The 13,638-nt window shown below is 41.2% G+C and overlaps 1 protein-coding gene across 1 annotated transcript; it reads right to left on the reverse strand.

Annotated features, from left to right (window-relative positions):
- Positions 1-11,523: 11,523 nt before the first annotated feature.
- Positions 11,524-13,638, reverse strand: LOC118621401 (beta-defensin 110-like). The gene is made up of 2 exons (XM_036248713.1): positions 13,623-13,638; positions 11,524-11,660 (listed from the first exon to the last, which is right to left on the reverse strand). Exons 1-2 carry the CDS (start codon positions 13,636-13,638, stop codon positions 11,524-11,526), a joined length of 153 nt encoding a protein of 50 aa, XP_036104606.1.

Here is a 13,638-nt window from a genome sequence, read left to right on the forward strand (position 1 = left end):
AAAGTTACTAAAAATTAACTGAGTTGAATCTTATGGTATATATAAGAGAGTTACTAAAACAAATAATTGAATTTAGTAAGCTTGTAGGATACAAGATTTACCTTAAAAAAAAGTTATATTTTTACATGATAGAAAGAGTCAGGTACAAAAGTTTTTAAATAAAACATTATTAAAATAGCATTAGAAATATGAAAGCAATAAATCTGATAATGATGTGTTAAACTAGAATCCTGAAAAGTACATAGCATTGCTCAGAGAAATTTCAAAATACCCAAATAAATGGAAAGTTATGCCATGGTCATAGACTGGAGGAATCAATATTTTAAAATACTAATTATTCCCAAATTGATTTATAAATTCAAAACAACACCATTTAAAATTCTGAAAGGATTGAATGTTGGCAAGTATGGAGAAGTATTGTAATTCTTTTACCTAACAGTGGATATATAAAATCTTACAAACACTTTGCAAAAGAACTGGTAGTTTCTTTAAAAAGTTAAACATATATCTATATGACTCAGCCATTCTATTCATAAGTATTTACCAAGAGACATAAAATATATGTTCCCATAAGGATTTTACAGGAATGTTCACAGTACTTTTATTGCAATAGCCAATATATGGAAACAACACAAATTTTTATCAAGAGATGAATAAACAGATAAATTGTGATATAGTCATACAATAGATAACTCTTGAGCAAGAAAACACAATAAAATATTAATACAATAGAGTAGATTAACCTCAAAATAACTATGTTGAGTAAAATAAATCAGATCTTAAAAGTACTCGCCCTGGTCGGTTTGGTTCAGCAGTTAGAGTGTTGGCCTGTGGTCCAGAGATACCCGGGTTTAGTTCCCGCTAAGGGCACGTACCTTGGCTGCAGTTCATCCCCTGCCCTGGTTGCGTTGTGCAGGAGGCAGTCACTGGATGTGTCCCTTTCACGTGGATGCTTCTCTCTCTCCCTTCCACTCTGTCTGAATAAGGAATGGAGGAACGTCCTCCAGTGAGGATTAAAAAAAAAAAAAAAAAATTAAAAGTACTCAAGGTGCCCTGGCCAATTTGGCTCAGCGGTTAGAGTGTTGGCCTGTGATCCAGAGAGACCCCGGTTTGGTTCCCGCTAAGGGCACGTATCTTGGTTGTAGTTTGTCCCCAGCCCTGGTTGGGTCATGTGGGTGGCAGCCACTCAATGTGTCCCTTTCCAGTCGATGTTTCTCTCTCTCTCCCTCCCACTCTATCTGAACAAAAAATGGAAAAGTGTCCTTGGGTGAGGATAAAAAATAAATAAATAAATAAAAATATAAGTGCTCAAGGTATTGAAGCTAATATACAGTAACCAAAAGCAAGATGATCAATGGTTGCCTGAGGGCAATAAAGAGACAAGGAGTGGGAGGGATGAAATGCAGAAAGGACAAAGAAACTTTTAGGGGTGATTGGCGTGTTCACTCTCTTGATTTCGGTTATGGTTACATCAGTACATAATAAAGTAAAACATCAAACTATTATTTCAACATGGGCATTTTATTTGATGTTAAATATACCTCAATAAAGATGTTTAATTTTTTTAAAAAACACTTGAAAACTCAAATTTTCAGTCTAGACAAAGAAAATGTATTGCCACTAAGACATTTAATTAAAAAACATATATACCCACAATCCAATGAGCTAATATTGAGAGTTAACGAAGTAATAAAAACTATATACCATAGGCGATATTACATAAGGGTTTAAGTAAATGCAAAATGGTCAATAAAACCTTGGTTACTAGCATTTTTAGGAGCCTTTTTGCAGGTAAGTCTTAGTGACAGAAGACAACCAGACTGGCAAAGACAAGCATGGAATTCAACCAGAAGATTGTGGCAAAAGATCAGATTTTTTTTTTCTTTCTGAATGTTAGTGTGTATGCTCTCATATTGAATTTCAATCTCTTTGTAAACAGATTTTCCCAATAATGTAACCGTATGCTCACTTCATCCAAAATACATCTTCCAAGAGATTGTACATTATTTAGCATTATCTATGACTACTCCCCATGAAAATGAATTTTCTAATACTAACCTTATTTCAGTTATAAGTCTTTGAAAACTCCCCGTCCTCTTATTGAGAAAGCAAGTTGGGTGCAGACAACCTCCTTAGCTTGCAGAGCACAGACCCCGCCCCTGGCTTCTGTAATCCTGCTGGCTCCTTATATCCGCCAACCACCTGAACTACAGCAGAACTAGAAAGTCCCCAAATACCCAGAAGCTTATCATGTATAAAAGGCATCTGGCACCCGTGTATGGGGCTCAGCCTTTGGAGGTGACTCTGCTGAGCCAGCACTGGTGCGATTAAACAGTCCATTTCTAATCTCCGAGTGCATGCAGTCTGTCTCTTCCCACCGACCGAATTTCTGCCACAACATTTCGGTGCGTTGGCTGGAAATCCAACAGCCATGCTGGTCCCTTGAGCCACCATTGTCAGAAGACAGTGGGAAGGAGCCACTACTTCTGGCCCCATAGATTGAAAGGAAGATGCACCACCAGTGAATTCACTGGACCCCGACCCTCACCAAGCCTGGTAGCACTCGGCCACCACTGTGTTTGAATGGACCCTGGGGGAGGACAGAAAAGCCTGCCAGGACATTGGATCGGTAAGTGTTCCCGGGGACCCAGGACAGAGTGCAGGCCTACCTCAAAGGCAGAAGGGGCACTTGATCACCTCCCAGGTGTATGAGTAACTGTGCCCCACAAAGCCTGTCATGGGGTTTGCCTGAGTCCCAACCTGCGCACCCGTGATGACCTCATACAGCTAAGAGAAGTATCAGGTTCTTGGTGTCATTGTCTCTGCCAGCAAACCTGATCTAAGTGAGGGGCTCATACTGACCTGTCAATGACAAGAGGAACCTAAGCCCCTGCAAGGGGTGCGTCCTGGTGGAGGAAGTGAAAGTTTCCTCTTGTTTGTCTCATGACACCATTCACTGGGAGGTTCGCTTAACCATCTTAGATATCATTATGAGGGGAAGTTCCTCTACACCCACTGTTCTGGAATGTATAATTAAGAATTTTAAAAAGGGGTTCTCAGGACATTATGGGGTTAAATTGAACCCCAGAAAATTGTGCACCCTCTGTGAATTAGAACGACCCACCTCTGGTGTGGGATAGGCCTCTGAAGGCACCCTTGATGTCCCCACAGTCTGGAGTGTGTATAGGGTAGTCACTGGAGACATTGGCCATCTGGACCAATTTCCCAGCATAAGCCAATGGTTGGAAATAGCTCAAATTAGGCCTCCTTGGGTCCGATTCTGTGTTATTAGTCAAGGACAGTGTAAGGTCCTCATGGTACAAGGTGAAAGGAAGACTTCACGACAAACTAAGTGGCTGCCTATATTACAAGGGGATTCGAAAGAGGCCCCTCCACTGCCACAGCCATATGCCCTGCTACCTGAAGATGGGGACCCTCACTGCCTGACAGCCCACCTCTATCCGTCTCACCCACAAAACTGGCCAATGTGCTGCCGGAGCCAGGGTCACTGGAGCCAGAGACATCAGAGCCAGATTCACTGGAGCCAGTGGAAAGCTGTCTCAGGTCAGCAACCAAGGGACCAAAACCCCCAGCAGCAATGCAATTGCCACTGTGGGAGACAAGGGGTCCACAGAGAATAGGCCCTGCCAGGACCCTACAAGATGGGGGATCAGTCTTCTACTATCAGCCATTCTCCACTACTGTCTTCCTTAACTGGAAATACCATATGCTACCATACTCCCAAAAAACTTCAAGCAACGCTAGATGTCCTGGAATCTATCTTCCAGACTCATCGCCCCACGTGGGTCGGCTGTAAGCAACTCTTACTCACCCTATTCAACACAGAAGAATGCCGGTGGATTGTCACAGAAGCCAGAAAGTGGCTCCAGACCCAGGTGCCAGCAGGACATCTAGACACAGAAGCCTGAGCACGAGAGGCCTTAGCTGATGAGGAGCCCTGCTGGGCCCCAAATACAGAGGAAGGAAGAACCCGGCTAGAAAGACATCGACTCTCCTTTCTCCAAAGGGTGAAAGCAGGGGCCGAGAAATCCACAGGCGTGGCAAAGACTCCTGAGGTCTTACAGAAAGCAGATGAGAGAGTCTGGCTGACTTCTATGAGAGACTTCGTTTGACCTAGAGGCCCCTGAAAACCAGCACATGGTCAATGCTGCATTTGTGGGACAGGCACAGACTGACGAAAGCTTCAAAAGATAGAGGGATTTGCTAGGAAGAATGCCACCAAATTGCTGGAAATTACCAATAAAGTCTTCATAAACTGAGAACAAGCGGCCAAAAAGAATGCAGACCGAAGAATAGAACAGAAGGCCGCTCTCCTAGCCTTAGCCTTTGGGTGACTAGCTCCATTGGTGGGACCAAGACAGAAACAACAAGGAACTAAAGAACCAAGAAGAAAAACGCCCCTAGGATGGGACCAATGTGCCTGCTGCAAGGAATCTGGACACTGGAAAATTGAGTGTCCTAACCACCATTAAGAAAAACCAGAAACTTCTGCTCTACCCAGCTGCTACTGGCCAGAACCACCAGAGGCCAATCTGATCAGCCTTCCAGGAATAGACTCTGACTAGGGGAGAACAGGCTCTATCCATCTGGGCCCCCAGGAGTCCATGATCAAAATGAAGGTTGAGGGCCAAACAGTGGACTTTATGGCTGACACAGGGGCCAAACACTCTGTGGTGACACAAAAGGTGGCACCCGAATCAGGTTGGGAAGTTACCATCATGGGGGCTACCAGAACCAAAACTCATAGACCATTGTGTGGTCCCCGGAAATGCAGGTTGGGAGGCCACCAGGTGGTGCATGAGTTCCTGTAGCTACCAGAATGCCCAGTATCGCTGCTGGGCAGGGACCTCCTGGCAAAGATGGATACAGAAATAGCCTTTGCTCTGGATGGATCAGCATAACTGTGCCAAGGTGAGAAGGTCCCTTCCATGATTTTCTCCTTGGCAGTACTACGGGAAAAAGAATGGAGGTTGTATACCTCCCCACTTCCCGTCGACAGATGTGAGAATTCCTGGGGGCAACAGGTTCTGTCAAATATGGATTTGACCCGGATTTTCGGAACTGGCAAAACTCTTATATGAGTCCCTGAAAGGAGAAGAAAAGGCGCCTCTTGTCTGGGGTTTGATCAAGAGAAAGCATTTACAACTATAAAGACCACTCTCTCAGAAACACCGGCCTTCGTACTCCTGGACGTATCATGGGACTTGAACCTGTTTGTGCATAAAAACAAAAGAATAACCCTGGGAGTCTTAACCCAGGAATCTGGGCCTTGGCAGAGACTGGCAGCTTACCTTTCAAAGCAAATTTACCTGGTCGTGGCACACTGGCCACCCTGTCTCAGGGCCTTAGCAGCCACCACACTGATAATCAAGGAGGCAGACAAACTCACATTGGGACAAAATCTAAATGTCAAGGTACCCCACTCTGCCATTACCTTGATGGATGCAAGAGTACAGCACTGGCTAACTCATGTCCGATTGACCCAGTACTAAGAACTCCTATGTGAAAACCCATGAGTAAGACTGGAAGCAGTAAAAACTCTAAATCCTGCTACCATTTTGCCAATAGCATCTGGGGCCCCGGAGCATGACTGCTTGGAGGTATTTGATGAAGTCTCCTGCAGCCAACCATACCTGACAGGCAAACCTCTGCAAAATCCTGACCTTTTTCTGTACACAGATGATAGCAGTTACATGAGTGAGGGCGAAAGATATGGCAAGTATGCAATAGTTTTAGATTTTGAGACTGGAAGCAAAGGCCCTCCCTGAGGGATGGTCTGCTCAAAGAGCAGAACTAGGGGCTGTAGTAAGGGCCTTAGAACTCTGCAAGGATGAGCAGGCCAACATACATACTGACTCACGCTATGCCTTTGCCACCTACATATACATGGGGCTACGTACGAAGAAAGACGACTCTACTGTAGGGAGAAAGGAATAAAAAAACCAAAGTGAAATCCTAAAATTGTTGGAGGTGGTCTCGGAACCAAGAGAGGTAGCAGTCATCCACGGCAAGGGACCCCAAAAGGGAAGAGACTCGGTGTCAGAAGGAAACCGACAGGCAGACGCTGAAGCTAAACAGTTGCAAAAGAACAGACAGCCCCATCAAAAATCATGCTGGCTTCTGAACTGCCTGCAACCCCAAAATACATGACCCAGGAAGAAGAATGGGCACAACAGGAGGGGGAAAATATAATAAAAGAAGGATGGTGGGTACTCCCAGACCACAGAATCTATGTGCCAGAACAATTAGCCAATCGGTTAGTCCTCCAACAACATGAACTCACGCATCTGGAAAAAACCACCCTAGAAGCCTTATTAAGCCAGTACTACCTGATTGCTGGACTTCCATCCCTCTGTGCCTAGGTCTCCCAATGCTGTCTCCTCTGTGCTCAAAACGACGCCAAACAAGGCTCCACCAGGCCCGCCAAGATCCAGCACTGCGGCCAAGCACCCTTAAGGTAGAATTTTCAGAAATAGAACCCAGTAGAGAAAATAAATATCTCCTGGTCTTCATCTGTACTTTCTTAAGCTCTGTACCCCACACATACAGAAAAAGCAAGAGACCAAAATTTTACTGGGAGATATCATCCTGAGATATGGAATGCCACTGACTATAGGATCAGACAATGGCCCAACCTTTGTAGCAGAAATAGTATAGCAGGTAGCTAAAACTCTAGGCATCCAATGTAATTTGCACATGGCCTACAGGCCCCAGAGCTCAAGGAAAGTAGAGAGCATGAATTGAACCCTTAAGCAGGCCATGGCAAAACTATGTAAATAAACCAACCTTCCCTGGACTGATATACTGCCCCTAGCCCTCCTGCAAGTATGTTGTACCCCTCGAGCAAAGATAAGGTTCTCCTCTTTTGAAATGTTATACAGGAGACCTCCCCTACAGATCAAATTCAAAGGTAACATAAAAGAACTGGAAACTTTGGAAATTCAAAAACAACTGCAAGGCTAGGAAAAACCATTCTTGAGGTACATAGTGGGTAACCAATCGAATACCCATTTTCTTGGGAATAACTGTACAAACCCACAGACCAGGGGATCAAATCTGGATAAAAGACTGGAACAAGGAACACCTCAAACCAACCTGGAAAAGCCCTATTTTGTTATACTAACCACTCCCCAACTCTCAAGGTTGCAGGTCTGAATGCCTGGATCCACCACTCACTGGTGAAGGCAGCTCACCTGCCACACGACAACCAACCTGCCTGGAGAGTGACCACCAGCCAGAAGGTCCTCTGCAGATCACCCTTAAAAGAACAGTGAAACCTGCTGATCAGTCTACAACAAGCACTTGAAGACTCTGCCAGTAGAACTGATGGTCAACACCTGCTGGACTGATCCCAGCACTACACCCTGTATACTGTACTTAGTAGCCTTACAGGATCAAGTAGACTCCTTAGGAGCAGTACTATTACAAAATAGAAAGGGGTTAGACCTACTACTGACTGCTGAAAAGTGAGGAATATGCCTCTTCTTAAATGAGGATGTTACTTTTTTGTTAATCAATCAGGATTAGTTAGAGACATATCCCAGCAGTTAAAGGAACAAATTACAAAAGACAGGACTTATCAGAATCTTGGAGTTCCTGGAGAAACATATGGAACTGGGTATCTTGGGTACTCCCATTAACTGGTCCTCTCTTAATGCATTATATAGCACTCCTGTTCGGCCCTTGTATTCTCAACATGTTAACCTGTTTTATTTTCTCTTGCTTAGAAATAATAAAGTTCCGCCCTGGCCGGTTTGGCTCAGTGGTTAGAGCGTCGGCCTGCGGTCCTGAGAGACCCGGGTTCGGTCCCCGCTAAGGGCAAGTACCTCGGTTGCAGTTTGTCCCTGGCTCTGGTCAGTCGTGTGGGTGGCAGCCACTCGATGTGTTTCTTTCACGTCGATGTTTCTCTCTCTCTCTCTCTGTTCCTCTCTCTCCCTCCCACTCTACATGAACAAAAGATGGAAAAATGTCCTCGGTGAGGATAAAAAAAAAAAAAGAAAAGAAATAATAAAGTTCCAAATTATGCTTCAAATAAGGACCCCCAACTACCATTACTCTCCTCTGAACAGTGAAGAACTCTAGTTGCTGCATCCCCTTCCATTCAATGCCCCTAATCAGCAGGAAGCAGTCAGAGAGATCATTGCCCTTCCTCCTCACGCGGCATTAAGGGAACTCCGTCTAAGCCCATGCTTATGAACACCATATAAAATAATGTTAGGAGCAGCTTGAGAACCAAAAGGGGGAAATAAGAAGGCAAGCCAGGTGCAGACAACCCCTTAGCTCGCAGTGCAGAGACCATGACCCTGGCTTTTGTAATCCCACTTGACCCTTACATCAGCCAAACATCTAAACTACAGCGGAATCAGAAAGCCCCCAACTACCCAGAAGCTTATCGTGTATAAAAGGTGACTGGAACCCTGGCGCAGGGCTCAGCCTTTGGAGGTGACTCTGCTGGGCCAGCACCAGTGCGCATTAAACAGTCATTTTCTAATCCTCCCAGTGTATTCAGCCTGTCTCTTCCTGCTGACCAAATTTCTGCCACAGCATTATTTGCCATGTTATGCTCTTAAATATGAGTATATTTTTAAGGTAGGGTCTTTGGTTCTTCATTACGTATGCGTCCACCTATCCATTCACTCATTCGGTAAGATTGTATCTAGTGTCTATCTTTGTCAATCTCTGTACCAGGTACTGGGAATATCTGATCATCTAAACATACATAATTGACTCTGCCCTCAAATATCATCTTCTACGTGAAGTCTTCCCTAGACATTCTAAGAAAATTATTATAAACTCCATTGCCTTCTCACTACATATACGTATAACTCATAAAGCATTTTCAGCATTCTTCCATAAAGGGAATTTCTCTAAATAGTATCTTTAGACTGGTTGACATCAGACCCATTTTGGGGAGAATTTTGTTGTTGTTGTCATTGTTTTTCACTCTCACCCGAGGATAGTTTTACGTTGATTTTAGGTAGAGTGGAAGGGAGGAAGGGAGAGAGACAAACATTGATGTGGGAGAGACACATTGATTGGTTGTCTCTGGAAAGTGCCCAGACCAGGGAAGAAGACAAACCTGCAACCCAGGTGTGTGCCCTTGACCAGGAATTGAACCCATGACCCTTTGGTGGGTGAACCAATGTCCTAACCACCAGCCAGGGTGGGGAGGATATTTTTTAAATAAATGCTTCAAGCCCACAATTCCAATTTCTGTCATTTTATTTGTCAAAGTAAAAATTGCACTACACAGAATTAGGCATTCAAAGAAGTCTTAATTCAAGACTATTGCAATAGGAAAGAGAGACTGAATTCAATTATTATGAAACAAAAGGTGGGAGAGGTTTTAAGCTCTGATGTGGGCAAATGGAGGAACACTGAATGATAATAGAGGAGGAAGTTGAGGAGTGGGCTACCTTGAGCACTTTGAATTATCCCTGAGTTTACAAATGCACTTCTCTGTGATTAAGCCATCAGTGTTTGATAACTGGCACCCATTGAAGCTAGGCACTTAACCTCCCACAGAGACTGAGACATGGAAGTGCTATGTTCTTTGAAATGTGCATTTCAAAGGGATGGTTCTGGGGTCTTCTGAAAAAAACATTTCTTGTGTTGTAAAACTGACAAGAGGATGGGAGAATATTTACATATATTTCAAAGGAACAGAGAAAGAATTTGCAATTGCAAGTTTTCTAAAGTAAATTCAATAAGAAAAATGAAGGCAGGGGCCTATAGTCAGGAAGAAGTTTATCTGCAGCTCAATCACATCTACGGGAAATTTTAAGGCTGTTCTAATCATAGTTTTTCAATTGACCTTTATATCATTTTTGGAATCAGCAAGAAAATCGAGACTGTCATTTCAAGGCAACATGACAATATTTTGTGCCCAAACTATGAGTGAAGGAAAAGCAATTATTAGCGCTTGTCTTTTTACAGCTTCTCAATATTTTGAGAACGTGGTGGGGGGGGGGGGGGGGTGAGGAGAGGGGGAGAAAGGGAGAACATTATTTGTATAAAAATTTCCACAAAAAAAATTTAAAAACAGTTATACAGCCAACTTTACTTTGTAAAAATCTCCCTACGAAATTAATATGAGCTTTTATTTAGGAATTTTTATCTTCCAGAACATTACAAGATGAGAAATAAGAACAACTGAGAAAACAGGAAAAAAAGACATTGAATTTATTTTTACTTAGTTTAGGCCAAACAACACCTATTGATTGACAAACCAATAAGAAAAAATAAATTCTAATTTCTTCATCTAAAATACTCTTTTTACGTTTTTCTTTTGCCCATATCTTCTCCAAAGAAAGAAATATGTTACTTGGCATCTTTTATCTCCTACTTGAGTATGCTTTGTCAGTAATGCCCAGGGGTCTCTAAAAGTTTGGTCCAAGTCCACTAAAAAATTAAAGGGCCATGATTTTGCTTCAGGATTCAATAGTTAGGAGAACCCTAGCATATTTTTTCAGTGCATTATAATCATGTGGAGGGCACCACCTCACCGAGTTATTGATTCAGTAAGTCTGAAACCCAAGAATTTGCATTTCTACAAGTTCTCAGGTGGTGCTAGGATCCATGGTTCATGAAACACATTTTGCTCCTGGAAACTTTACTGACTCTTTTTACCTAAGGGTCAGCAAATGTTTTCTGTAGAGGGCAAACTATGTCAGCCTTTACTGACCACGGTGCAAAATTAAGGATGGTATGCACAGACTTAGGTAGAAGAGAGAAAACAATAGTCCATAAATTTTTAATAGACAGAAATACAATAAATAATAATAATGATGGCTGTGCAAATTCTAAATTGCTGGGACAAGAACCCCTGTAATTGAGTTTCCTTGTGGAAATTTGTTTGAATAAAAGATCGCACGGATATAAGAAGCTCTCTTTCTCTCGGACCTTGTTATTTATCCCTTTTCTGTATTTGCCATGAAGAGCATTTAATTGCCTTACCCAGAGCAGGACTGCACCATGTTATATTAAATTGCTGTCTCACAGGAGGTGGTTAAACGCATACAAAAAAATCACTAGCCAAGATGAAATTGAAAGGCTTCACCTTTGAAAGGGAGAAAACATGCATTTTCTTTTAGGCTACATATATAGAGATTTGGGTATGGAACAAAAGATATATGAAATAATCTCTTATTATCATATTAAAGTTGGCAATATGATCACGTACATATATATTTAGAGAGGAAGTGGAGCAAGTCAGATAAGTAGCATGAGTGTCTGGGTGGCAGAATGGCTGTAGTGAGGTTATCAGCACAATTAGAGTTTTTTTCCCTTCCTTAATTAATATATTCATCTACCTGAATACAAAGAAAGCGAGCAGACAATGAACAAATAAAATTGAGACTGTAAATAATTTTTATTTATGTAATCAGTGATATTTAAGATGTAAAAGGACTGTAAATGTTTTCTTTTTACATACTTTTGAGTTAAGAAAATGTATCTCTGTTTCAAACTTTGATGCTTAATAGTACTTCTCTTGTCCAGTGTTCATATGCAGCACTGATTTCTCCATTTAATGCAGTATCCGTAATCATACTCATCATCATCACAAAATGTTTTGCATATTCCTTTCACTTCTTCGCATCTTTCAAATCTATACATTGGTGCTTCAAAGGCACTTCTGGCTGTAATTAAGAAAAATCAAGTCATCAATCCAGTTTTTTATTTGGGGATCTTCTTACTGAGGGGAGTCATGAGATCGTGTTTGTGGGAGAGGAAGATTCGGGGATGTCAGATTGTTTTATAGCATAATATAGTACTTGTTTCAGAAAGTGACCAAGCCACAAACATTTACTGGCATAATATGTGTATGTCTTTATCTTCTATTTCACATCAGTACTGAACGTCAGCTGGTTCCTAGGGACTCTTGCCCTCCTGTCTTTTTTTCTTACTTTATTAAGATCAGATTCACTTTCCCATGCTTTCATTAAGATTATGTTTATAGTATTTTAAACACCACGTAATGTTCATTTGCATGTGTTGTCTGTAGTTGTTTTTAAACATATATAATTTTTATTGATTTTTTTTGAGAGACAAAGGGAGAGAGAGATAAAAACATTCATGTGAGAGAGAAACATCCATCAGCTGCCTCCTGCACAACCCCTACGGGGGATCTAGCCCCAAACCCCAGTATGGGTCCTGACCGAGAACGGAACCTCTCAGTCCATGGGAGGACGCTTAATCCATTGAGCCACACCGGCTGGGCTGTTCTCAGTTTTTAGAACCATCTTTTCAAGGCTTTCTTCTCCATTCCAGATCTCACTCTTAACTGAAATATTCTTTCATTATGCTAGAACAAATGGATATGTCCCTTTTGCCAGTCTACAAGTAATAAATAACATAATTTAACACTAAATTACATGTGTTTTCTTAAACATTTGTTATACTTTTACTCTTTCAGCCAGAATATAATCCCTTAATGTTAGTTATGATTTATTCTGATTCATTGCTGTCTCCTACCCAGTATAGTCTGATGTATGTAACACAGAAAGCATGAAGATACTTACTGATAGAGTAATTTATTGAGGAAACTAAAGCACTTTAGATATACACATAGAAACACAGTTTTGTTATATATTAAGTACTTAGTAAAAACAGGAGTTTGTTGTGGAATCATCTAAAGGCGTTCTGAGATTCTCAAGTCACCACTTTGTGTTTACACATTAACCTATAGTAAATGGAAGTAAATATTTTTGTTACTTTAAGATTTTATTTTTCTTAATGATTCCACTGTGACCAATGCCTTTAAATAAAGAGACTTTTAAGTCAGGATTATTTATTTTTTCCCCCAATTTTATCATAATATACATACTTATCTTGGATAAGTCATTCTGCCTGTCTAAATGGGAGAATATACTAATCATAGCTATCACAAACATATTTTGAATATTAAATTGTATATGTCTGAAAAAATTTTAAAAATGTTATTAAAATATGAAGAATTAACTAAATTGAATTTGGATTAAGATCATATAATGTCATCTCATAGAACCTAATTGCCAGCCTAGTACCTAATTGAAATTCAGAATGGTTTCATCTAAGTTCCGTATGTCTGGTATTTATTTGAGTACCTAATTTTCTCCAAGCATTAGGTTGGAAACTGGACAGAAACTTCAAACGTGTAGAATGTAGAGAAGATTTCAAACGTACATATCTTATTTTCATTAATAAAGTTAGCGAGAAAGAGAAGGAAGTTAAGCTTAAAGTACAAGAAATTGTCAGATGGTTTTTGACATGTGAATATATGGATCTCCTGCGAGAATGGAAAACTAATTCATGATGACAGAATCCCTGGCCACGGGTGCATTTTGGTGAAGGCTGAAGTTAGTTATTTTAGAGCCATCCTTGATACAATTTAAAGTAGGGGAGAGAGTGATGTATTATTTAACTTAAAAAAAAATAAAAGTTTTGCTAGGATAAGTACTTTTTAAGCTCACCAACATTCCTTAGACCTTAATATCTTGTCAACCCACCAAACCCATGTTGAGTTTTAAGCTATGTTAAATTCAGAGAAGAGAAGTATAGATTTACAGTTGATTACTGGTAACACTAAAAATGTACTAATGTTCTTTTTATTTTCTCATTACTTCCAGTGATAGCCAT

Source organism: Molossus molossus, unplaced genomic scaffold (assembly GCF_014108415.1).
Source record: "Molossus molossus isolate mMolMol1 unplaced genomic scaffold, mMolMol1.p scaffold_m16_p_8, whole genome shotgun sequence".
NCBI lineage: Eukaryota > Metazoa > Chordata > Mammalia > Chiroptera > Molossidae > Molossus > Molossus molossus.